Source organism: Tetranychus urticae, chromosome 1 (assembly GCF_039701765.1).
Source record: "Tetranychus urticae isolate SD_2017Ah chromosome 1, NJAU_TeUrti_SD_1.0, whole genome shotgun sequence".
Classification (NCBI taxonomy): domain Eukaryota; kingdom Metazoa; phylum Arthropoda; class Arachnida; order Trombidiformes; family Tetranychidae; genus Tetranychus; species Tetranychus urticae.
The window spans coordinates 8,967,575-8,994,016 of NC_142958.1; the positions used below are offsets into that span (position 1 = coordinate 8,967,575).

At 33.0% G+C, this 26,442-nt stretch overlaps 5 protein-coding genes across 23 annotated transcripts in view; 3 read left to right on the plus strand and 2 right to left on the minus strand.

The window, feature by feature from the left end:
* Nucleotides 1–9,448: 9,448 nt before the first annotated feature.
* Nucleotides 9,449–9,851, plus strand: LOC107365639 (MICOS complex subunit Mic10-like). The gene is made up of 2 exons (XM_089270308.1): nt 9,449–9,599; nt 9,679–9,851. The coding sequence occupies exons 1-2, from the start codon at nt 9,530–9,532 to the stop codon at nt 9,810–9,812; spliced, it is 204 nt and encodes a 67-aa protein (XP_089126434.1). The 5' UTR covers nt 9,449–9,529; the 3' UTR covers nt 9,813–9,851.
* Nucleotides 9,852–10,470: 619 nt separating this feature from the next.
* LOC107365640 (uncharacterized) lies at nt 10,471–11,764 on the plus strand. Its single transcript, XM_015933180.3, has 2 exons — nt 10,471–10,988; nt 11,060–11,764. The coding sequence occupies exons 1-2, from the start codon at nt 10,503–10,505 to the stop codon at nt 11,468–11,470; spliced, it is 897 nt and encodes a 298-aa protein (XP_015788666.1). The 5' UTR covers nt 10,471–10,502; the 3' UTR covers nt 11,471–11,764.
* Nucleotides 11,727–13,133, minus strand: Sgf11 (SAGA associated factor 11kDa). Of its 2 annotated transcripts, XM_015933182.3 has the most exons (4): nt 12,872–13,133; nt 12,735–12,748; nt 12,050–12,385; nt 11,727–11,971 (listed from the first exon to the last, which is right to left on the minus strand). In XM_015933182.3, exons 1-4 carry the CDS (start codon nt 13,045–13,047, stop codon nt 11,964–11,966), a joined length of 534 nt encoding a protein of 177 aa, XP_015788668.2. In that variant the 5' UTR covers nt 13,048–13,133; the 3' UTR covers nt 11,727–11,963. The 2 variants fall into 2 exon arrangements, with proteins under 2 accessions (XP_015788668.2, XP_015788667.2); XM_015933181.3 differs by having other exon boundaries at nt 11,884–12,385; nt 12,872–13,132.
* A 139-nt stretch (nt 13,134–13,272) lies between these two features.
* On the minus strand, nt 13,273–13,908 carry ND-B14 (NADH dehydrogenase (ubiquinone) B14 subunit). The gene is made up of 2 exons (XM_015932952.3): nt 13,870–13,908; nt 13,273–13,756 (listed from the first exon to the last, which is right to left on the minus strand). Exon 2 carries the CDS (start codon nt 13,752–13,754, stop codon nt 13,368–13,370), a length of 387 nt encoding a protein of 128 aa, XP_015788438.1. The 5' UTR covers nt 13,755–13,756; nt 13,870–13,908; the 3' UTR covers nt 13,273–13,367.
* A 166-nt stretch (nt 13,909–14,074) lies between these two features.
* LOC107365449 (uncharacterized) overlaps nt 14,075–26,442 on the plus strand; it is a 46,099-nt gene continuing 33,731 nt past the window's right edge. For all 18 annotated transcript variants that reach the window (XM_025161509.2, XM_025161510.2, XM_025161512.2 and 15 more), the window contains exons 1-9: nt 14,075–15,155; nt 19,475–19,870; nt 19,934–20,131; nt 20,218–20,316; nt 20,997–21,293; nt 21,382–21,579; nt 21,715–22,000; nt 23,781–23,924; nt 25,024–25,138. In XM_025161509.2, the coding sequence (XP_025017277.2) occupies nt 14,148–15,155; nt 19,475–19,870; nt 19,934–20,131; nt 20,218–20,316; nt 20,997–21,293; nt 21,382–21,579; nt 21,715–22,000; nt 23,781–23,924; nt 25,024–25,138 (2,741 nt within the window). In that variant the 5' untranslated portion in view covers nt 14,075–14,147. The remainder of the gene's footprint in view (nt 15,156–19,474; nt 19,871–19,933; nt 20,132–20,217; nt 20,317–20,996; nt 21,294–21,381; nt 21,580–21,714; nt 22,001–23,780; nt 23,925–25,023; nt 25,139–26,442) is intronic.

The window sequence follows — 26,442 nt, forward strand, 5'->3', positions numbered from 1 at the left end:
ACAATGAGAAAAGTCTGTATAAGAAGAGGAAGAAGAGGATGTTGGAGACATTGGCAGTTCTATTGGGAGTGGAGGTTCCATCAATGCTGGTTGAATTGGCATAAGAGGTTGATATAAAATTTGTGGTTCGAAGGGAATTGATTGTTGATGATATGATTCCATTGGTGGTGATGGTGGCAGTTGTGGTTGATCCCTCGATGTTACAGGTCCCAGTAGAGTTGGCGCTGGTGGTTGTTGGTAAGACACTGGTGGTGATTGATCAATTGATACCGGAGGTTGATTGGTGATTATCGGTGGCGGAGCTGCGTTTTCTTTGCTGCCTTCCTTCTTGGCTTTGGTTCTACGATTTTTGAACCAGTTTGATACAATAGAACGAGTTAATCCCCATTTTTTAGCCATTACGTCTTTCTTGGTGTGATCGGGAGTTCGACATTTAGTGAACTCGCTTTCAAGTCCTTGTATTTGTTGTTTGGTGAAAGTATAACGTTCTTTTCGAGCTCGTTTATTCAAATTAAACGTCTCAAGCACCAGATCCAAGTCGTTGTTGGTTTCCACAGCACTTAAATCATTTGAAATCACACAGTTATGTACTTGGTGGTTCTCCGGTAACACAACAGAACATTTTTTGGCTGGTCTGACTCTTGACCGTCTATTCTTGAACCAAGTTGTAATTTCATCAACATCTTTTCCCAAGTCATGGGCGATTCTTAGTCTAACATGACGATCAGGATCTCTACAATGAAAATATTCACTCTCTAAAAAATTCACTTCTTGTTGAGTATACACAACTCTCGGCTTTCGTCGCCTTTGTTGTACTGTTGATGAGGACATGATGATGATGACACTTGAACAAAATATAATTTCAATGATTGAAGGAATGAAACAGTGAAAGTCTTGACGGTGAATGAAGTCTCCTTTCGAAACTCGGCCCTTTTATACCGCCCCTCACCCTCAGGTCGAAGTTGAATCAAATTGACGAATAAAAAAAAGGTCAACGCCTTTTCCATTATCAAAACTCAACACTAATCCTAATCCTTTTCTGTGTTTTTTAGGCAATTTAATTACTCGATAATAGCCTGTGGTCATAATAATCTTTACTTTTTTATTAATAATTGAAGCTCGTTTTTTAAGCATTTTAAACTTCTTATCTCGAAATTACTAAAAAACAAAACAAAAACAGGCAACGGAATTTTCCGAATGTTCGGCAAAAGATACCTAAATTAACATGAGGTTCAATGATATTCTTTGCATTGATTTTTATACTTTGCTTCTTATGCTTTTAATGTTCATCCACTTTCTCGTAACCAAGATTTCATTACATTGGTTTCTAAATGCTGTAGAAAGTTTCCAAGTCAATTGTATTTTTAATCCATACAGTATATAAAGTCAAAACATGAAACTTTCATGTAAAAATTTTAACTATACGGAAAGGATTCTAAAGAAAATATTTGTATAGCTGAAAGCCACGATTGAGTTACATGTCCGAAAAATATTCAGAGGTTAATCAGAATTCAGGTTACTAAGAAATTCACGTTTAAAAAGGGTAGGGTTCAAGCACTGTCGGATAATGGCTAGACATATTGGTGACATTGTTTTACTTTAATACTTTGAAAGCGATTTCATTGAGAAAACAGTATTAAATTCTCGATCAACAACCGTCGTAAAAATCATCGTCAACGAAGAAACCTAGAAATAAATTAGAATCTGGTTCTCAACCGGAAAAAAAGGAAATATAAATTTGAGCTTTGAAAGTCATTTTAATGAAAACCCTTCACCAGAAATTTTTTTAGTTACTCGAATAACTCTATCACCAATATTTACTAAGTTATTAAAGATTGAAAATTATTTCCATTTTTACTTTACATACGTTAGTTCCAGTTACAGTTGTATGTCCCTAAAAGTTCATAAGGTTGCAACTCTTTACTCGAAAGACAGTTTTACATACTCTCCTAATAACCTGAAAACCAAAAAGTTATTCCCTCACCATGTTTAAACGCTAATTTCTTAGTAACCTTAATTTCGAAAATGTGCTAACTTTTTTCGTGAATGTAGTTTAATCGTGTCTTGTTGAGAAAAGTCTCTGTAAAAAGTGATGACGTTTGATTTGTTATTTTGGTGGATGTGTTGGATTGAGTGATTGCCAATACGATGAAAAGACGGTAAAAAGTGTTGGAAAATAGTCAATCCTCTCTTTACTCTTTACTCAAATGACGAAGTTTTACATAAAAATTCTGGTCCAACAATGAACCAACAACATGCATAACAAAAAATTTTCCCGCCACTCAATGTTATTGAATACGGATTCTACAGTTTTCCACCAGCCTCTATTTTCATAAATTTCTCAAAGATCTGAAGTGAGGTTTCCTATTTTCATGGTTGTAGTTAAATTCGGGCTTTCACGCTGTTGTTCAAAAGTTCATGTCTTACAGGCTGTGTACTTAGAACTTTTCTTAGAAGCATTTTCTTAAAATCCTTTCATTCGAATCAAAATTTTCACACAAATAATTATACAGAACAATTCACGATCTAGTTAAGATTGGACTGTTTGACTTTAAAACTCAATCACCATCAGTGTAAAGTAAAGTGTATCAACGTTAGAAGTTGAATTTGTTTAGATCATGATTGAGCTTATATTGTTGAGTCTGATCGAAACGAAATTAGTTTAGTTTTTGTTTGTTGATGTATTAAGATGGTCTAATTAATTTGTCAATGTTGGCATATTAACATTTCGATTAACCTTTCTTGTTCACTTGAAATGGTCAACATGACAGACCAATAATAATGGTAAACAATAGACTAAAGTCGATGGGTTTTGCTGCGCATAAAGTTAATAAATTCATGATGTTACATGTATTATATGAAAACATGAACTTTAAACCGAATCTATCCAAATCGATATAATGACTAACATCTAGTAAATTGTTGGTGAACAAGATCAACATTTAGAGTTTCAATTTCATCATTTTACTCTTGAATCATTTAAAAATATTGAATGATCCATTGATGATATTTAGTTAAACAAACGTACGATGGTTCAATCACACTTCGGAAAAAGGAATAAGATCAATAATTAATTACTTGAAAGAGATAAATGGTGAAAAGGAAAGTGTTGTTGAAGCAGATTGGGTTAACAGAAGTGTTTTGTCCTGTTCAATTGTTTCGTCCAGAATAACTGTAACGTTACCTGTCAATATTGCCTTTCTATTAACATTAAACACCGCAATGATCAAGGTCTGGATAATAAGAGGATATAAAGAATTCAAAAGTATCGCGTAAATGAAATGAAAGATTAAGTTTAAAATGAAATATAATTTATTGAAAGTATTTTATTATACATCGTTATAATTATTGATATAATCAAGAAAACTAGTGGTAAAGTCCTCGAAAGGAGAAGAGAATGTTGGAGACGGTTCGAGTTCTATTGGGATATGAGGTTCAATTGGTTGTGGCTCAATTGGCATTAGAGGTTGATAAAAAAATAGTGATTCGAAAGAAATTGATTGTTCATCATTTGATTCCATTGGTGGTGATGGTGGCAGTTGTGGTTGATGCATTAATGTTGGAGGCTCCGGTATTGTTGGAGGTTGTGGATCCATTGATATCGCTGGTTGATAGGCAATTGTTGGTTGAGGTGGAGGTGGTGATGGTGGTGGTGGTGCTGAATTTTCTTTTCCGTAAGTCTTCTTGGCTTTGGTTCGACGATTTTTAAACCAATTTGTGACAATGGCAGGAGTCAATTTCCATTTTATAGCAATTTCATCTTTCTGCCAGTGTTCTGGATTTTGACATTGACGGAAAGCTTCTTCTAAACCTTGTACTTGATCTTTACTGAATACATAGCGCTCTTTCCGACTTCGTTTATTTTTACCAAGCACATTAAGACTAACATGCATCTCGTTTCCATTTGGCACATCATATTTTTCACGTGAGATTATTATGTTTTGAACTTGATTACACTTTGGTGACACAATTGAACATGGTTTAGCTGGTGCACCTCTTGAACGGCGGTTCTTAAACCAAGTCTTTATCTCTTCAGCATCTTTTCGCAAATCATTAGCGATTCTAAGTCTTTCATTATTATCTGGATCTTTACACGCAATGAATTCACTTTCTAAAATATTTACTTCTTGTTGAGTATACACAACTCTCGGCTTTCGTCGCCTTTGTTGTACTGTTGATGAGGACATGATGATGAAGACACTTGAACAAAATATAATTTAATGAATGAAGTAATGAAACAGTGAAAGTCTTGACATTAAATGAAGTCTGCTTTCGAAACTCGGCCCTTTTATACCGCCCCTCACCCTCAGGTCGAAGTTGAATCAAACAGCGAATCAAAAAGGTCAACGCCTTTTCCATTATCAAACCTCAACAGTAATCCTAATCCTTTTTTGTGTTTTTTAGGCATTTTAATTACTTGAAACTGGCCTCTGGTCATAATAATCTTTACTTTTTTATTAATAATTGAAGCTCGTTTTTTAAGCATTTTAAGATTCTTATCTCGAAATTACTAAAAAAGGAAACAAAAAACAGGCAACGGAATTTTCCGAATATTCGGTAAAAAGACACCTAAATTAACATGAGATTCAATGATATTCTTCGGATTTATTTTATACTTTGCTTCTTATGCTTTTAATGTCCATCCACTTTCTCGTAACCAAGATTTCATTGCATTCGTATCTAAATGTCGAAGAAGGTTTTCAAGACAATTGTCGGTTTTTTAATGCATACAGTATCTAAAGTCAAGGAAAGGATGCTAAAGAAAATTGCAGGCTGAAAGTCACGATTGAGTTACATGTCCGAAAAATAGTCAGAGGTTAATCAGAATTCAGGTTACTGAGAAATTTACGTTTAAACACTGTAGGATAATGGGTGAACATATCGGTAACATTGTTTTACTAGATTTTCTTTGTTAGACATTCATCTAGATTACATTTTGATTTTGTGATCAAATTATTGAAAAATAAATTGTTATTGCTGAAACTGTATCATCAACTGTAAATTTTCAATGTTAATGGAATCCGTATTTCGAGTTCATTCATCTGTGTTTTTGATCAAAGTTGACTTTGATACTCAATAAGAGTAAAACGAATCATTAGATCAAGATGAGTAAACTATAAGTTCCAGGGTTAACGAGAACCCGTTAACTCACTCTTTCATGTTCAGTCTCAGCTATCCTTGACTTCACCGTTCTTCGGACTTTCTTCCGTATTCATAGTCGATGAAATCGATTTCAGGAAAAGGCCATTTGATCACCAGTTTGGGTTAACTTGATGTTGATCAATTTTTGGGATCAAATACTTGAGGTGATGTTGCATTTCAACTGAAAGCCATTTTTATATTGCTTGACCAAAGCTAAAGTAAAATATATTCAACTTTGTTTCATTTGCAAAAACTTACAAAAAAGAAGAATCCTGAAATTTTAATTTTGATTCAATTTTCAATGTTAATGGAATCTGTTTTTCGAGTTCATTCATCTGCGTTACTCAGACTTTCTTAAGTATTCACATATCGCCAGTTTCTGTGAATAAAATATGCTTTATGCTTTTGCTTTGTTTACAAATTGTAAATGTTAAATAATTATATTTAATTAATTATATCTTGAATAACCTGTGTGGAAAAAGTTTGGGAATGATTATTTAATCAATACATTTCAAAAAACAAAGCTCATTCATTGACCTTTTCATCTTTAAAAATGTATTGCTTTAGCGCCGATCAAGATTGAAGAGAAAAGCAAAAGTAAAAAAGGCAAACAGAAAAAAGTTTGTCAAATCTTTATGAGAAACTGATTCAGGATAAATCAATTTAAGGAAGGTTCAAGATACGTGCTGATAATTTAATCTAAGATCTTGTGAAAACTCGAGATTGAACTCAAAAAAATTGAATGTGATGCATTTCTTCATTAACCAGAGTCTGACTAGCTTTTTCCTATTGGTTTGTTAAGAAAAACTTTGGATAATCGATTTTCAAACTTTAATTTTGCAACAATGGAAAAGCAACAAGACGAAATCAACAAAATCCTACCGAACTGAAAATTTTATATTTGACTGCTTCAAGTTCAACTTTTTGTCAACAGGTTATTCAAATTTATAAAAGTGCTGACAGGGAAATATTCGGTCAATTACATTTTTTATTTCTCTAAAATGTATGACACAAAAGGAAGGAACAGAGCAGATTTATCATGATCTAAAGACCAAGGAAGTAGATAAGGACGTAGTAGAGGAATACAAATTTAAAGACGAGCAAAAAAGAGACGATTCTACAGATAATTGAGAATATAAGTCATGTTTTTTTGTTGATCAAAATCGAATGTAAATTTACTCGAATGATATCAGAGAAATCAATTTTGAGATCAGCAGTGTTCAATTTGTCTGGTTTTAAAGATTTGAGTAAAAAATAGCGATGAAGGCAGCCGAGAACAGCAAGAGTTGACAAGACCCGTACTGGAAACATTGAAAACCAAACCATTATACCATTATAACATTATCCCTTGTAAGTAAATGCATAATCTACACATCTATACAGCATTTAAATTCATCAAATATCAAATTTTTGTGTCAAGATTGTGGTCAAACTGAGCGGATCTTAAGAAAAAAAATCCCACAGCGTGTAAGCCCGGATTCAACTACACCCACGGAAAATAGGAAACCTCACTTCTGAATTCAAATCTCTGAGAACTTTATGAAAAAGGAGAAACCAAAGTTGTTGTGCTTTGACCGATTGTATCCTTAACATAAGCTGGATTTGTTATTCCGTCCTTTACATCGTCACCTGCAATTGAAGGTGTTATATCAGCAGATCTTGATTTACGACGAGCTGCTTGTTCAACAATGAAAAATGTGATCGACCCGAGTATTGCCGTGCCAACGATAATATAAATTTGAATGTTCAACGTTATTTCACTGGTAAAGAAGAAAAATAACGAAGAAAATAATGATTGCACGAATTTGAATACATCAGGTATTAGACTGCAGTTAACGAAAGTAGAGACTTTTTTTCATAGTCACCCTAAAAAGAAATTGAAGTACCTTTAAGATGAAATTTGATTTTTGCCAATTCTCTTTTGTCTAGTTTCTATTAAAACGTGTTATGACCGTTACTAGGGTCAATTATCTGTTTTATTTTTATCTAAAATGTATGGAACAAAAAGAAGAACCAGAAGCAGACTTAGCATGATCTAATAAAAACCTAGGAAGTAAAATTATTCTGAATGAAAATGATGGCAAAATCTTATATTAAAATATTAATATCCTAAATCTTCAACTGTATTATACTTGAATGATCTAACGGCTTGTAGAACAATCGAAAAGGCATTTCAATCACCCAAATTAACATTAAAAGTTAGATTGATCAAGACTCAGGAATAAAAAACAATGTTTAAATCAATCTAAATTGAATCTCATGTTAATTTAGGTGTCTTTTTACCCAATATTCGAAAAATTCCGTTGTTTGTTTTTGTTTTGTTTTTTAGTAATTTCGAGATAAGAAGTTTAAAATGCTTAAAAAACGAGCTTCAATTATTAATAAAAAAGTAAAGATTATTATGACCAGAGGCTATTATCGAGTAATTAAAATGCCTAAAAAACATAGAAAAGGATTAGGATTACTGTTGAGTTTTGATAATGGAAAAGGCGTTGACCTTTTTTTTATTCGTCAATTTGATTCAACTTCGACCTGAGGGTGAGGGGCGGTATAAAAGGGCCGAGTTTCGAAAGGAGACTTCATTTAATGTCAAGACTTTCACTGTTTCATTACTTCATTCATTTAAATTATATTTCGTTCAAGTGTCATCATCATCATGTCCTCATCAACAGTACAACAAAGGCGACGAAAGCCGAGAGTTGTGTATACTCAACAAGAAGTGAATTTTTTAGAGAGTGAATATTTTCATTGTAGAGATCCTGATCGTCATGTTAGACTAAGAATCGCCCATGACTTGGGAAAAGATGTTGATGAAATTACAACTTGGTTCAAGAATAGACGGTCAAGAGTCAGACCAGCCAAAAAATGTTCTGTTGTGTTACCGGAGAACCACCAAGTACATAACTGTGTGATTTCAAATGATTTAAGTGCTGTGGAAACCAACAACGACTTGGATCTGGTGCTTGAGACGTTTAATTTGAATAAACGAGCTCGAAAAGAACGTTATACTTTCACCAAACAACAAATACAAGGACTTGAAACCGAGTTCACTAAATGTCGAACTCCCGATCACACCAAGAAAGACGTAATGGCTAAAAAATGGGGATTAACTCGTTCTATTGTATCAAACTGGTTCAAAAATCGTAGAACCAAAGCCAAGAAGGAAGCCAGCAAAGAAAACGCAGCTCCACCACTGATAATCACCCATCAACCTCCGGTATCAATTGATCAATCACCACCAGTGTCTTACCAACAACCACCAGCGCCAACTCTACTGGGACCTGTAATATCGAGGGATCAACCACAACTGCCACCATCACCACCAATGGAATCATATCATCAACAATCAATTCCCTTCGAACCACAAATTTTATTTCAACCTCTTATGCCAATTCAACCAGCATTGATGGAACCTCCACTCCCAATAGAACTGCCGATGTCTCCAACATCCTCTTCTTCCTCTTCTTATACAGACTTTTCTCATTGTCTAAGTACTGTCCTAAATAATTATAATGAACCTGTAATATCGAGTGATCAACCACTAATGTCACATCAACCTCTTATCCCAATAGAACCACAAATGTCCCCAGCATGTAACTCTTCTTCTTCTGAAGACTTTCCTAATTCCTTGATTCATTTCATCAATAATTATAAAGCTTTATAATAAAATACTTTCAATAAATTATATTTCATTTGAATATTAATCTTTCATTTCATTTACGCGATACTTTTGAATTCTCAACGCTTTTGCTTAATGTGTATTCATAACAATGCTATGATCGATCATCAACGAAATAGGTTATAATTTATATCAGGTCTGAAATAAGTGATATAACCGTAAAGTAAAAAAATGTTGCTAGACCCATAAATGCTGTGACCACAAGCTTTCCAATCATAAGTAAGTAATCAGCAACCTTGTCTAAAACGGCAACTCTGAAAGACAGAAACACTCGATTGAAAAGCTAATATCTGCCATCGATAAATACCTTCGTCAATTGTTTAGTCATATGGACTGCTCAAGGAAACCTGCTAACATTAAACAGCATCAAAGCACCATTGGTCATAATAGTGGCGTGTTTTGGGCTCTTTTTCAAGAAAAAAATAAGGTTTGAGAGAGAGAGATGAATGAAATGAATGAATGAATTTACTGATTGTCCATAACCAGACCATCTGAAGAAGAATGAAATTGGTCAAAAACTGATCATTCATCATTTGCACTTGATTCATGTCAATAGATGGCAGGCTTAGAATAGCAAACAGCTGAGATAATCATTTTCTAACTGTGACCTTCCTTTGGATTGTTTTTTTTAACTGTGATCAAGTCTTTAACCCAAACCTTTACTATTTGTTTTTAACCTTTAACTAATTTGCAACTCAATTATTTGAAATGGCCAAAAGCGAAGATCATTACGGACGTGCAATTGATAGATTAGGAGCCAATTCTGTACATAAGATGGGTAAGTCATTCAAATGCCAATAAAGTCTTACTGTATACTGAAATTAACCAGTGTAATTTTCTTGTTTTTGTTTCTGTAGCTGTTGGTCTAGCAGTAGGATCTTTATTTTCATTATTTATATTCCGAAGACGCTTATGGCCAATCACATTCGCCACTGGATCTGGACTTGGATTTGCACTCAACGATTTCCAACATGATATGAATAAGATGTAAATCTGTGAAATTAATAAACTGTAGCTGTTAATTAATGTATCTTAGCTGTTGTAGTTTAATTTACACGGAGGAATTGATAAGATGTTTTACTGTAAAATAAAATAGTTCATTTCTGCTTTCTGTTAAACCAGGCGAGTGACAGTTAGAGACTTGCAAATTATTTTTGTCAGTAAAAGGTTTTTACCATCAATAATGCATTACCTTCTTGGTTATATCAGTTTTCTTGACTTCTGAAAATCCTTTCATTTTAGTCACAATTTTTATTCAGAAATTAAAAGTTTCGACTTTTAGACTGTTCAAAATCAAAGTTTAAAAGTCAAGTTGAAGCAGCTACCAACAGTGTTAAGCTGAATCTTGGAAAATGGCTTTCCTCGGAAAATAGACTTTACTTTTTCTCCTGATTTATGATGAAATTGTACTCGATACCTTTATGATTGAAACAGATTTTTTCATTATCGCGAAACACTATTCTTGACTGGACTCCTAAACAATGTCTTGACACTTGACCAGCAATATTGACCGGATTTCAAGCCGATTGAGTTGGTGAAAAATGGTTTCAGCTTAGCTTCAAAATGAGTGGCGGATGAGACGAAATATTTGGCTGGCTGCGCACTCTAGTTTCTGTCTTCCTTTAAACTCTTGTGACTCAAGACTTGTGTCTTCAGCTGATCGTAGAAGATCAATTTTATTATGGATCAATTAGCCAACGATTTAAGCTTTGCCATAATTGATGTTGAAGATTTAAAACAGGAATTGCCATCGAGATTAATGCCCCCAGATGGACGAATTATCAAACCTATTAGAGATAAAATGCCAACCAATTCTGTGTCTTCAACAGATGTTGCCAAGAAATCATCTTGTGGCTCAAAAGTGAAATTAGCTAAACCTGTCCTACGGTCTGCCTCCATTTTGCTACGGTCTAAAAAGTTAATTCTAAGTGATTCGGAATCAGATGAAGAAAAATCTGGAGATCCTCTTTGTTACCAAAACAAAGAAATTAAAGAGATTCCAGGACCTTTTGGTGATTGTGGTAGTTTGTCAAGAAAACATCGAATGAAGAAGCATAAAAGGAAAAAAGAATCCAAAGACGAAAGACTATTTGGACAATTATGTGTTGGGCAGACAAGTTTCGCCCAATATTTTGGTAAACGTAAACGAAGTACAACTGTCAATCAGGTTATTAACAATTTAATTCATGAATTTTTTTGAGATACCTTTTTTTATAACTTATCTTTTCTTTTTTAAAGCAATCGACATCCAATTTTTCAGAAGATTCACACAATATTCTTGATGAACATGGCAACAATGGAAATTCTTGTGAATTAAATTCAATGGATTGTGAATCACAGAGTTGTGATTCTTCATCATTATCAGAATCTGTTTGCGACTCTGATCACTTTGTAGAAGCTGATGATGAACAATCAGATTTTTATGAAGTCATGTCTAGATCAAATAGAGATATTTGTAAACCAAGTTCCAGTGGCAATTGCGATACACCTGAGAGCTCCAAGTCAATATCCAGGACTAAATATAGTCCATCTATACCGATACCTCAGAATCCATTTGCTTCGGTTCCACCAACACCATCATCTTCATACAACTCTTTAACTGGTGGATCATCATCTATACTTTGGAAAAGACGTCGTCGTAATCATTGAACTGGTCTAAAATATCGCTGTAATCATGTTTTCCTGCTCATTTCTTGTGTGAAGCATTGAAAAAATACATTGGCGCAATGGTTGACAAGATCATCTTTCAATGTAAATTTTCTCACTTGCCGATTCCGACGTCTCAGAGACTTGGACTCGGATTGCACAAGTTTCAAGGCTTATTCGCCTGATTTTTGCAATAAATTTCGCTCATGATTGAATAGTTTGGTGGGTTATCTTTTAACGAAATCAAAGGTTCAAATCATTTTGAAATTAATTAAATTTACTAATTTTTTTACACAATACTGTATTATTTACTTGCTTGTTTTCGTATTTGGTTTTGTTTTTCAATTTACACATAATTCGACAAAGTATTATAGATAATTATAGATCACAATTACAACCAAAAGAACGTTGCATCATTTTCTTTTCTTGATTAAAGGTGATTCAAAGGCCCGAATTGATTAAAAACACGACACCACCTTTGCTGGGCTAATTTGGTTCATTTGCCTGGATCATAATGCGACAAGCAAAATTAAAATTGATTGAGAACTCGATTAATTTCATATCACCAACGTTGCATCTTACCCCATTTTTTAGTAAAATTACTACCAACTCCACTTGGACCATTTTTTTCTTTTCTTTTCTTTGGTTTTCTATTATCATTTCCTAAATTCCAATCAGTATCACCACTATTATCACACTCCTCGCCATCAGAATCATTTGTTTTACCAGTTGAACTGGCTATTCTTTTACTTGCGATACGAGAGCTATTACGACCCATTCCCATACATTTTTCAAGATGAGGAGCAAATCTTGATGCAGCCAGACTTCGTTGACAGTTAGGACAAGTACAATCAAATTGTTTCTTCATTTGAGTATGAGCCTGACCAAATATATCCAATCCTCTTTCATCAATGATGACTGTTAATTCGTTGATACAAGAAAATTAATACATTTTAAGAGCCATAAGAAAAGATGATTTACAAAATATTTTGAAATACCAAATCATCGTTAGAAACATGATTATCAAACCGTATATAGAGGATATACCCGCAAGTCCATAATAATTTCATATGGAGAAACCAGTTGAGTACAGTCAAGATAGCGTTTTCCGGGCAATGTGGAGAAAAGGCAAGGAGAAAAAGAGAAAATCAGTAACTGAAGTGAAATAATAAATCTTGATTGTGTTACAAGAAAAGAGTAAATTAAAGTATATAATTTAAAAATTAAGCGTTATAAGCTAACTGCAAGAGTCAACTAAAGTCTTTACCATATTTCTCGTCCCTGTAGTAATGAAAGAAGAATAAGAATAATGAATTATTATCAGTTAATTTACAGCCTTTGATAGCTATCGTCATGATAGATCAACGCGAATCTTGCTGAAATAATAATAGAAATGAAACTTACTCTTGAGGTGATGACTCGTCAATGAAAAGAAAACCTAATTTAGATGCACGGTGAATTTCAAAACATACTCCTAAAAGAATCTCATCAAGTATGTCATTGTAAATAGTTAATACAATGTTAGACATGACACTATCATCACTGGTTAATTGGTTAATTGAACCGCTTGGGATCACCATCACATCATTATCACAACCAAAAAATTGAAATCACCTATTCAAGCTAAAAACTCATTTTAAAATACAATAAGAGACAATAAGAAAACAAAACAAAAAATGCATCAAGTTTGTGTTGCAATAAGAAGATGGCGCTTGTGTTTGCGATTAGCATTTGGAACACAAATTTTCGCATAAATTTTGAAACAATTATTTAAACTGAAATGGACAATGAAATAAATTTCACAATTATCTAAGGGTAAATTGAATTTTTATTTTGCAATCATTAATTCTGTATATTCAACCTATTTGTTAAAAGTATACTTTTACGATTTCCATTGCGTTCAATCGGAGGTTTTGCCGGCCAAAAATTTCGACATAAAGTCCCGAGGTTTAGCTGGAATATAATCTTCTTTAAAGTACTTGAAAATGTGAAATCCTTGGGAAATACCATCAATAATTTCCTGAAGTTCAATATGCCCTCGAATCAAAAGCATATCTATCACCCTTAAGTCAGTAACATTTTTATTTTCTCGAAATTTCTCCCTTAGTTTGGCATGAGCTTGAGGTACAGTTAACGGCAAACCCCAATCGTGAATTAAACAGGGTACTTGGCGATACCATGCTCGATATAAATTGATTGTCCGACGTCTGGCATCCTCATGGTTGAGGGATAAAATTGGTTTCACTTGACCTTGCACTGACTTTAAAACTCTTTGTGTTGCAGACATGTCTGAAAGTAAGGAAATGGAGAAAAGGGCAATTAGAACAAGTCCAAAATACAATTAAAACAAAAGATGGGTCATATTAGGTTCTAATTAGATTGATTAAAATAAATAAACTTACTTGATGGCGATCAATAACAAACTATCCCTTGAGCCTCCAATAACAAAACAAATTGTGGCTCCATCTCATTCAATTTTATCTAACTCAATGGAATTTAATCAAGCTTGAGTTAAAGCCAGCTCAGCTGCAGTTAGGTTGACGCCTTGGATTTCAGCGGAGCTTGTGAATTCGCCACTCCCAACTCTGAATCTGGTTATTCTTTTTTTCTGTGGATGAAACTGTTGTCAATTTTATGTTTGATGTTTCAAATGTGATTCAAATCGTTGATACCCATCATCATGGTTAAATCATCTCCACAGTTAGTGAATGAAGGAAGCTCTAGCTTCCTTCGGGCAGCCAGAGCCGGTAACCTAGAAAAGGTAGTCGAATATCTCAATGGAAGTCTCGACATCAATACCGCAAACATGAATGGGATGAATGCCCTTCATTTGGCATCCAAAGAAGGCCACACAGATATGGTCAAAGAGTTATTAAAGAGAGGAGCCAACGTAAATGCTGGTACAAATAAAGGGAATACAGCTCTTCACATAGCCTCGCTTGGTGGTAAACTGCAAGTGGTTGAGATTCTTGTTGACAACGGAGCCAACGTTAACTCTAAAAGTCTCAATGGTTTCACTCCACTTTATATGGCAGCTCAAGAAAATCATGATGCAGTAGTCCGATATTTGTTAGCTCATGGAGCTAATCAAAGTATATCCACAGAGGATGGATTTACTCCTTTAGCCGTTGCATTGCAACAAGGACATGATAAAGTTGTTTCTATTCTTTTAGAAAATGACTCCAAAGGAAAAGTTCGACTTCCTGCTTTGCATATTGCTGCTAAAAAAGATGATTGCAAAGCAGCCGCTCTTCTCCTCCAAAGTGATCAAAAGCCTGACGTTACTTCTAAAAGTGGTTTCACTCCACTCCACATTGCTGCACACTATGGAAATGAAAGTATCGCCACCTTACTTTTGGACAAAGGTGCTAATATCAATTTCACCGCTAAGCACAAAATTACACCGCTACATGTTGCAGCTAAATGGGGAAAAGGTAATATGGTTGGATTGTTGTTGGATCGAGGAGCTCAAATTGATGCAGCAACCCGCGATGGTCTTACACCTTTACATTGTGCCGCTAGAAGTGGACATGAACCTGTCGTTGATTTGTTGCTGAGACGAGGAGCTCCATATTCAGCAAAAACCAAAAATGGATTAGCACCTCTTCATATGGCCTCTCAAGGAGATCATATCGACTCGGCTCGAACTTTACTTGCTTACAAAGCACCTGTGGATGATGTTACAGTGGTATGTATCTGTTGTTTTTTCATATTTTTCATTTGCGTTTTTTATTCCAATCTACATCATGTAACAACAATTTTCATATTTTCATTGTTTCATATTCTTTTTTACTGAAAAATTTGGGTCATGATAGTAACAGCATCACTCAATTATGAAACCTCGTTAAAGACTTTTATTCTTTTGAATTGTTTTTCTGGTTCTTTTTTATCTCATTAACTGAACAGTTTCAATGTTGTACTTATCCTCTCATTGTGCTCATTTTATTTTCTATTGTATTATTGTAGCAATTTAGTGAACAGTTTATCACCCTGAATCACAGAACTTTTCACCATTACCTTATTTATAAGAGTCTTTTCAAAATCAATTTCTTGTTTCCACATTAACGCTCATCAATATCAATGCTTATCAATTTACTTCAAAGATAGTCTTTTATTTATAGCAATCATAATTGTAGTTTTATAATTTTCTGTCAAAATTAACATCCAAAAGGCAACTTTGATTCAATCATTTCTCATTCCCATAAAAACTTTTAACCTACATTTAAACTATCCTTTTTAATTGTTTTGTTTGCTGGTTGATCATGAAATAAAAACATCCACCTACAACAATTTACATGACCCAAACAAAGTCAATATATCAAGAGATATTAGTTTTTTTTATTGAAAAGCCAGTAAGACTCAACCAGCCATGAATAAATTAATTGTATTTAATAAATATATTGCTGTTATAATTGAAGTTATTGATTAAGATGCTGTTGATGATAATAGGTTTCAATATTACACATCAATCCATTCAATTAGTTAACACCTTCAACATGTTTACCCATAATTTGTCATCCTTACCACACCCAGCAAACGTTCGCCTTCTTCCTTCTCATCATCATTCCTCCGATCCAAGTCTCTTGAATTACTCATTCATATGTAGTCTGTTTCTGTCTATTTTCCTGTCTTATTGCTCACCAAAATCGTCAAAACTCAGTGGCATTTTCAAGGTCATCTTCATGGTTATGCTTGACTGAATTGAAAATGTTTCTTTTCTGTCTCCAACAATATTCAATCTCTATACTCACTCAACTTTCTCTCCCTTCCTCCTCTTCCTCCTCTTCATCTCCGTTTCTCTCTTTTCTCTACAACACCGGCTTCTATTATTTCAAGAATAATCTACTTCTGTTTCCCTTTAATCATGAATGCTTAAGAAATTCTTATTCTGTCTATTCTCATATTTTCTCATTCAAATCTTCTTTTCTAAATTTCGTTTCAACTCTTTTTTTCAATCAAACAACCATCTTGTCTTGATACGATAACTGATACAAGTCTGGGTGTGCCTCTCTGTCTATCTTGCTTTCTCATCCATTTCTCCATGATAACCATGAGGAAACTTTCATTTCTTCTGGTTTCCATTTCAGATCAATTGAAACATAAATTTCAATTTATTATCTTGATGACCTCAATCTTATTTTTAAATCAATCTGATACTCAGTCTAGGATATCGTGTTAACTCTTTAAGAATAGTCCATTCATGTTTCAAATTACTATTGTTCAGAAAACACAATCAACACACAGCAGATAATTTTATGCAACCCTGTACACCTTGTCCATGAAGAACCGTTCATTAGTTCTGTCAATGCTTATTTTCCGCTCGAAATTTCCATAATTTTGTGAGCAAATAAAATTGAACAAAAAAAAACATTTTGTTAATCAGTAAATCTCTTTTGGCTTTCATTCAGATTAATGTTTTATTTTCTTAATACACTCTTATCTACTTTGTACCATTCATTTTGGAATTAAGACAAAACCTTTTACCATGAAGCTCAAACTTAATTACCGATGTCAACAGTATATCATCACAATTTTTTTATTAACCTTTTGTTTATTTTAAGCTTAATGAGAGTCACAAAGAACTGAAAATTTCATTGTTAGTTTGAACTTACAAAATGTTCATTATGGTCCAACTTGGGTCCTAGACTATCCTCCAAAATACCATCGACCTCCGTAACCCCAATGATTCCCACCCCAATGGTAATAAGGACGATAATAGTACGGATAATAACTGGGAATTTTGTGAAATTTTGTGTACAAACTTTGTGAATATATTTCAGGGGCGAAAAATTTGTTATAAAATGGAAATTTTTTGAAAATTTTAGCAATTTTCGGTGATCCCATCACTCCACCAATGATAATGATACTCAACCAAGCAACTAAAAGCTTCTTAACAAGATAAATAAGTTGATGAGCTTAAATTTAAATAATAAGATTTGCAAAAAAACTTACCTTGAATTTCATTCTGATGGCTTTATCCAGTTTCACTTAACAGATTGTTAAATACAATGAATTTGAATGAAATAAACTATTCACTGTCAGAGTATTGATTAAGTTTACGATGTTGACAACTTGGACAACTAAACACTAACTGACCGACAATCAAAGGCTTTAGCTAATGATTTTAACGGCTAAATCATCTTGATAAATATCTTTAGTTTTTAACCCAATTCCTACTTTTAGCTTACCGTTGTTGGTTGATTTAACAAATGCTCAATTCAAACCCATTATTAAACATGATTTGTAATTTTGGACTCAATTTTCTTATCCAACATTAGCAATATTTAACGATATTTGTTCACAATAATTATTACAATTTATGCTTTCTTAAGTGCATCTGTTTGCTAGATCAGGTTATTGACTTTCAACTTTTTTCTCAGTTCCATTATTCAGTACTCATTCAGATGAACCTTTCCTAATCAATGCCTAATGGTCTAAATTCCTTTCCATTGTTTCAGTGACTTGTTTTGAGTTATGTTGCAGAAAAACTAATGATCATAATTGTTAGTAAATATGTTAACTCCTTCATTATCTGATGATTACATTGGTTTCAATAGACATTCAAGTTTCTTTGTAATTTAACCTTCAATCAGACTTGAGAAAATGAAACTTATGAAATTGTATTTGGTTAAATTTAAATTACATCTGATTATTATCATTTGCTGCAAAAGCAACAATTTAGCTGATCTTGTCTATTATTGTAAACCCACACTATTATCCTCTTTTTATCCTGTAGTCTCATCCTTAATTCTGGTTCATTTATTAACTTTTGTTTATACAATTTTTGTTTATACTTAAAGTTCAATTCTGGTTTGGAGGTCAAATCAACTTTGTTCAAATGAACATGGGCTTCCATATTAGTCTTGATTCCTATCATTTTCCTCTATTATGTTCAATGATTTTCACTTTCTCACAAATTGACTGGAAAAATTATTTTGAAATTACACAGATATTATGATCAAATGAATAGCGGTTAATGTGTAATTGATAAACAAAAATTAACCAAAATCATTTTAAATTCTGTAACATCGACTTCACCTAAAATAGTGAAAAATAGTGTTTTTTAACTTTTCGTGACTTCGGTTGCATGATAATCTAATTGTATTTCTGTTCTTCCTGTTCTCTTCTGTCATTCGCTGTTGACATGAAATTCTCAATGTATATCAATGAATATTTTTTTTCTTCATGTACAGGCTTTTGGTATATAACCGGAAGAAGATGCTATTAGACCATGTTGAGTTATTTAACTAGCCATTAGATGAACTAAATATTGATACACTCACCTTGACTAAATATTACAATCTTCCTCACATTCACCCACTCAACCAATATGGATCATTATATCTTTTACCATGTTAAATCATGATGCAAATTTACTTACCATGACTCCAATAACCTTGTTTTACTTTGATTAATTTTTACTTTTTCACATCGATTATTTATTTACTCTTAAAAATGAAATTTCATCATGTAAACATCTTGAATCTAACCTTGCTTTATTTGTTTATAAACTTTAAAGCTTAACTAAAAAGTAAAATTCAAGTTTTTCTATTGTTTTGGATAAAAAATGAAACTCAGCACTTGAATAAACAAACAATTTACAGATGAATTAATCTGAACATTTTTTAATTTCCATCTTTTTTCCAATAGAATCTCTCCATTTCTCGAGTAAATTATATTGATAATCAAGTATCGATTAAGATTCTGCCTTTTCTCTTGAATATCTTTTAAAGTACATAATTAACGAGCATGTTATCCTACACCTTGATTAAAGATTGTTCAATTATCTATAAATATCGGCAAGTTATCCATAGACTTTTTATAGCTTTTAGACTTTGATAATCTCAAGTGGAAATATGTTGTGATCATGAATTTTTATTACTCCATTCAAGGTTTACTTTGTTTTCATCTAATCTAGTTCATTTTTTATCTTCAGAATGCCAATTTCAATTACCAATTTTTACATGTTAAGTAATTTTTCTTTTTTCATTTTTCTCTTTTATTCAGGATTACCTTACACCTTTACATGTTGCAGCTCACTGTGGTCATGTTAAAGTTGCTAAATTATTACTGGACCACAAAGCTGATGTCAATGCACAAGCTCTCAACGGATTTGTACCTTTACATATTGCATGTAAAAAGAATCGACTCAAGGTGGTTGAGTTACTTTTAAAACATGGAGCATCTATTGAAGTTAAAACAGAATCTGGTTTAACGCCCTTACATGTAGCATCGTTCATGGGATGTACCAATATTGTCCTATTTCTTATTCAACATGGAGCCAATGTCAATAAGTCTACTATTAGAGGTGAAACTCCAATCCATTTGGCTGCTCGAGCTGGTCAAGCTGAAATTATTCCAATTCTGGTTAGAAACGGAGCTCAAGTTGATGCAAGGGCAAGAGTATGTAGAGATTACTTGAACTATGTGTTTATAAATACTAATGTTAACACTTGTTATTCACAGGAGGATCAAACAGCACTTCACATTGCGTCACGTTTGGGTGATGTTGAGATTGTTCAATTATTACTCAGTCGTGGAGCGTCCATTGATGCAGCTACCAAAGATCAATACACAGCTCTTCACATTGCTGCTAAAGAAGGAAAGGAAAACGTTGCTGATGCTCTTCTTGAACAAGGAGCATCGCTTACAGCAACAACCAAGGTTCATAATTTATATTTTCATTAACCTTTGATTAAACTGTTTTTAAAGTTGCAATATTTCTAACATGAGTTTCTTTTGTTTTACAGAAAGGATTCACTCCATTGCATTTGGCAGCTAAATATGGCCAGTTTAAAGTTGCAAGATTGTTACTTGAAAAAGATGCCCCTGTTGATGCTCAAGGAAAGGTAAACAAAGAGAGTTGATCAGAGAAAGAAAAAGGAAGTTTTCATTTCAAAATGATTTTATAATCATTTATCTCTAGTCAATAATTTAATTTCTTGTTGCTTTTGTTTTGCTTTTTGTTATTTTGTACACTTTTATTTGAGATCGTCAGGAATCAATTTACTGCAAGTTTTCAATAATTTAGTTTTAATTTATCTATCAATCAATTGCATACAGCGAGAATAACCGGAGTAGCTGTGATAAAAGTGCCATTTAACTTGCAATTTCCTGACCATTTCAAGATGATTTCATGAAAAACTTTTTTTTATCGAAATCATCAAATTTCATGTCATTCTTTCTCTCTCATATTACACAAATTCAACCTTTGCTTCTTATTGTTATCCCATTCTGTTTCACCTTCCACTGCCAGACCTGCTAAACCCTTTTTTCAAATTTATTTCAAATAAATCTTTCATCCCTACTTTATTTTTTATCATTTTGTTATTTTTCTATTATTTTTCTCATTTTTCTTATTTCTTCTTCCGTCTACTGTCTACATCGTCGAGCATCTTTATCTTTCACCTTGGCTTTCTATTTACTTCAAAATATTCTTCTCTCTGGAGATAAGAAGCAATTGCAATTTATTTCACCCTTTCCTTTATCATTTTGTATCAATTATAAACTAATTATATTATTATTACAGAATGGAGTTACTCCTCTTCATGTGGCAGCTCATTATGATCATGTTCAAGTTGCTTTGCTGTTATTGGAAAAGAAAGCATCGCCCCATGCAACAGCCAAAAATGGTTACACACCTTTACACATCGCTGCAAAGAAGAAGCAAATGGAGATTGCGACTACACTATTAGAGTATGGAGCGAAATCAAATGCAGAATCGAAAGCTGGATTCACACCACTGCATTTGGCAGCTCAAGAAGGACACACTGACATGGGCGAACTATTGATTAGTCACAAAGCCAATGTCAATGCTAAATCTAAGGTATTATTGCTATTGGCGGTTAAACATTTTCCGATTACTATTGTATTGTGTTTATGTTTCTTACTAATATCTTTTTCTCTATCCTCAGCTTGAACTAACTCCTCTACATTTGAGTGCCCAAAGTGATAAAGTTGGTGTTGCCCAAGTCCTCTTAAGGAACCGAGCTGATGTAAATGCTCAGACAAAACAAGGATACACACCACTTCATGTCGCTTGTCACAATGGAGCCATTAACATGATTAAGCTTCTTATTCAAGCTGGAGCTAATGTTGATATTACAACTCAGGTAATTATGGATTGTTTACTATTTTCATTGTTTATTTGTCTTTCAAATTCAATTCAAAATTGAAATAAAAAAAAGATAATAAACATAAACCCCAATCATTAACTCTTTTTTTTGTTTATTTGTTCAATTTATTAGCATGGTTACACTCCACTTCATCAAGCTGCCCAACAAGGACACACTTTGGTCATTAATTTACTGCTTGATTCTAAAGCCTCACCAAACAAGACAACCAATCTTGGTTACACTCCATTAGCTATTGCCCAAAAATGCAATTACATTTCAGTCGTTGAAACCCTTAAGACAGTGACTGAAGTCACTACGACAAGTATTATCACCACAACTACCGGTGAAAAGTACAGTTATAATAATCCCGAGACTATGCAAGAAACATTCATGACAACTGATTCTGAAGATGAAGGAGGTAATCAATTGATCCATGTTTAACTGGAAATTTAATGGTTTCATGTGCACGTTAAATTGCAATTTAACTTAACACTCAATTTCATGATAATCAAAGGCTAATTCAACCAATCAATCAGTAATCATCAATTAGTCATTGATTGTTTAATGGAAGTTACTTTTGATAAACTCATAGAAAATGCGGAAAAACAATTTTTAATTAGTCATAATTGAAAAAGTCAGTTTAGATTAGATCGGGAAAGTATTTGATTTTGTTATCATGTTAGAAAATTTCTTTGAATAATTTTCATTCAAGTGCTTTTCTTCAACTTTCTCTTCATGCATCCACACGCATTAAATAGCCTATTGTTTTCCTTTGCCAGTTTCACAGTTTCATCTTATTTTTATTGTTCAGTTCATCCTTGTGTTAATTTAACATGATTTATTTTGATTTTTCTTCTCCTTCGCAAATTATCATCATTTTATTGTTTCCTTGTGTGTTAGACAGTCTAATACTTGTTAGAGTGATGACTTTCACTTTCAATCTCGATGATTATAAATTTTGTCTCAATGATTATCGAGGCCAACGTTAACGCAGGTGAAACATATCTTGATGACATGAAAAACTAATGAACGTCTCATTTTTTTCATCCCTCATCATCCATTTTTCATCTCTTTCGCCTTTTCTTTTTCTTTTCCTTTCTTTTCCTTTCTTCTCCCTTCATTTCTCCTCTAATCAAACTCCCATTTCAATCATTTTTTCATTTTCAATTCTAACGATTGATACTTAGATTTATTTATACATCCATATTTGGCCATTAACCATTTTCATCAACATCTCAGCTCTTTTTGCTTCTCTGTGTTATTTTCAAATGTCTTATAATTTAAATTTAGTTTCAATTGTCAATTTAGACCAATTGCTCACATAATATGGGTAATTCAGCTTCAACAATTGGTAAGTTAACAAATGCATTGTAAAAATAGTCGACTTTTAATTTTAATTTACATCTTCTTGTCAATTTTTTGTCTCTCAGGCAGTGAAAACAGTAATTATTGCCAGCTCTTTCAAGGCTTACATTACCAAATGTTGTTCACAATCATCATAATTGTGATTAAGTATTTCGTGAAACACGATTGTCTACCTGTAAATAATTTCATCTTTAGTTCATTAATCAATTATCTTTTTTAACTTTTTCACTGCAAAAACCCTTTTCCGAATCCCGTTCTTTGTATTGATTGTTTGGCTTAGGTCAAGTTCACCAATAAGCTGCGTTTTCAGTTGAAAACAATCATTTGAAAGCATAATTGGCATAAATTTGTTTTGTTGTCCAATTCACTTTTATTAGTTACTCCTTCCATCATTTGACTCATTTTACTCTCCCATTTTCATTTAATTTTGCTTATTCATTTACTTTGAACATTATTGTGTTTACCTGTTATTACCATTTAATACTTAAGTTCCAACCAGTGTAGCAATCATTCAGAATACAATCAAATGAAATGTTGAAAGTGCAGTTAAAGATTTACAAAGTTTCTGGTAAATCCAATTTGAAATTTTTCCTTTTTTAACTCTTTAATGTTGAATTAATTTCTAAATATCAAACATAATTTGTAATAACAATGTCAATTGTTGTTGGTTTAACCTGTGTTGATTTTTTGCAATTTTAATTTGTTATTCAAGGCCTTCATGAAATTGAGTGTTAATCCGTCTCTTTTGAAATTACTTTCGAAGGGGAAAATTTTTTCTTGATTCAATATTTGTCTATTTTTTTAATAATTTTTACTTCTTTTTGTTCCACTAGGCGAAGGCGCTGACAACTGGGCTAAAGTTAATCTCAATTATGAGAAGAATGATGGCACTGAATACAATAAACATGACGAATCATTTGGATTTGATGTTACTCATGATGAATCTGGGTCCAGAGCTGGTGACTTATCGTCTCACGGTGTGTTTCAACTTTTACAATCACCAAAAGGATTTATCTATTTTTTCAAAGTCGTCTCCATCTTGCTCAACTTATTGTATCAAATATCGGTTTTATTGGTTTGCTCATCTATCTGTTGCATCCAGCCAGGATTAAAAAATCTCAGTCTTCCTTCCTCTCCCATCTTTCATCCACTCTTTTAAATCTATCATCTTGCTCATCAACATTCACACACTTTCTTTCAATTCCTTTTCCATTTGAATGTCGTCCTTTTTCATTCCTCCATCATCAGACTTGTGATTTTTCTTGGCAGCAAGAATCTCTTTTTAGAAACAAATTCTTCAGCTATATATATAAAATATCCTCTCTCTCTCTCTCTGAGACCTTGCACACTCAAGACATTTCTTAGAGCCACCCTCTTCCACCCTCCTTCTTCTCCTTCATTTGTACCATTTGACGATCACTCTCTAGATATATGTCACTCTCTTGCCTTATCGTCTCCCGTTATTTTCCTCATCAACTTTTAATTCGACTTTCAGTCGCCCATTTTCCTCCGATTTCTTCAATTCTTACAGTCTTCACTTTCTTCTTCTTCTCCTTCTTCTCACAATTCAATCTCATCTTTTCTCGTTGAATGTAAAATTCCAACCTTAGTCTAATATTATTCAAGATGGCCCAAGTCTTATTAGAACCACAAAAAAATAGTTTAACCTCATGCTCTATGCACCAGTGATCATCAACATCATCAACATAATCATGTTTCACTGTGTTTACCATTAAGATTACTTTTGGAAAAGAAAGCAAACCAATTTAATTGTTGGATTCAGAAAGCAATCAATTTGAATTGAAACGCTATTTAATTTGTGTCTAGTGCAAGGAACTATCTTAATTGTTACTTAATCTGGAAAAAAAGAAACAGAGACACTCCTATTTAAATGAAAAAGAAATTTTAAAGTTGACGTTTAAATTGATGGAGACGACCCAGGGAACGATAAATACTTTGAATTAGTGACCTTTATTTTTATCTAATTTTTGTTTTTACTTTCTTTCATCTTCCTTGTTAACTTGCATCTTAAACAACCCTAAACTACACAAATTTACACATAAAATATATGAACAGCTCCATTGACAGTAGATGAAAGTATCTCACCATCTCACATAATCATGCAAGAATCCATCATAAACAACTTTACTCCCGACAATATTGACATCTCTCGGCCACCCACGTCCGTTGGGTAAGTAATCTTCCTCATCTTCCTCCCTTGCCCTTACCCATTGACGAGTCTCGCAAGTAACTGTTAAGCCATTATCGCCATTTCTATTTGTATTTGTATTTTCATCATCTGTGTAAAGTCAAGCAATTACTGTTTAGAGTTAGCAGCTGTCGATTACCGGTGTTTGAGTTAATAGTGTTTAATTTAACTTTGATATATTACCTACATCATAATGATCATCTTATTGAGCATCATCGTCATCAAAATTATAAAGGTTTTAGTTTTAGATCTAGTTTACCAGTTGAACAATTGAATTTAGTCTACATCAAAAACTGTCTAAGTGTTTCACCTAAAACAACAACTTGTAAGAATCACCTTCATCAGAAATCAATAGTTTCCTCCTTTTTCCTCTTCTTTTCTTCCATTCTTTTAGTTTTTTGTTGTATTCATCATCATCTTGAAGTCATTTTAGTTGAAAACTTCTTTTTTCTGTAATTTTACAATTTTTTTCTTGCTCCTGTCAACAACTAGATAAAAAATAAGAGCAAAATGATGATTGAAAGAGTGAACATTAATAGTGAGAAATTAGAGTTTGGTTAAAGTTCAGTCCAGCCAAAATTAAAGGCACATCCTGAGAGTTAACATCCAAAGCAAGTTTCATCTTCATCCTCTTCATCCCTTCATTCTTGGTTAGAGGTTGGGTAAAGGTGATATGCTTCAATTGATTTATCTGTTATCTCTGTTTTAACCTCAACTTAAATTGTTCATCTTCAATTATCGAGAAATTTGGTAAATTATTACTCCAATCAAATTGACAATTAAGTGCCTAAACCTTTCTTTAGTTAAATTGTGACAAATGTTTCTTGATTGACAATGACAATGATGAACAAAAGATGCTTCAATTATGAGCCAACATATACAATCTTAATTTTCAAATCGTTTATCATCTTAATCAGTGTTCATTATATCATGTCTCTTTTATTGTTATAATTACGGTGAAATTGAAATTATCCAAAGATGTGTCCAAATTCACCCAATGATAATTGTTATTGGTGTTATCTGTTTAATGGATTTAAAATTCTTCCCGATTACCTTCGCATGATCAGATCAAGGTTTGTTACTTTAGCCATTATTTAATCAATTAACTCATAATCCACTTGATGTCACTTACAATTCAAATACGACATGAGTTGAATAATTTTTTTAATATAGTTGATTAACAAGTAAATTAAAGACAAAATCTGTTCTAATAGAGTATTCCTTAATCCGACCTTCAATTTAATTGCGTGACTCTGATTTTCCTTAAAATCGTTATGCATCACAAT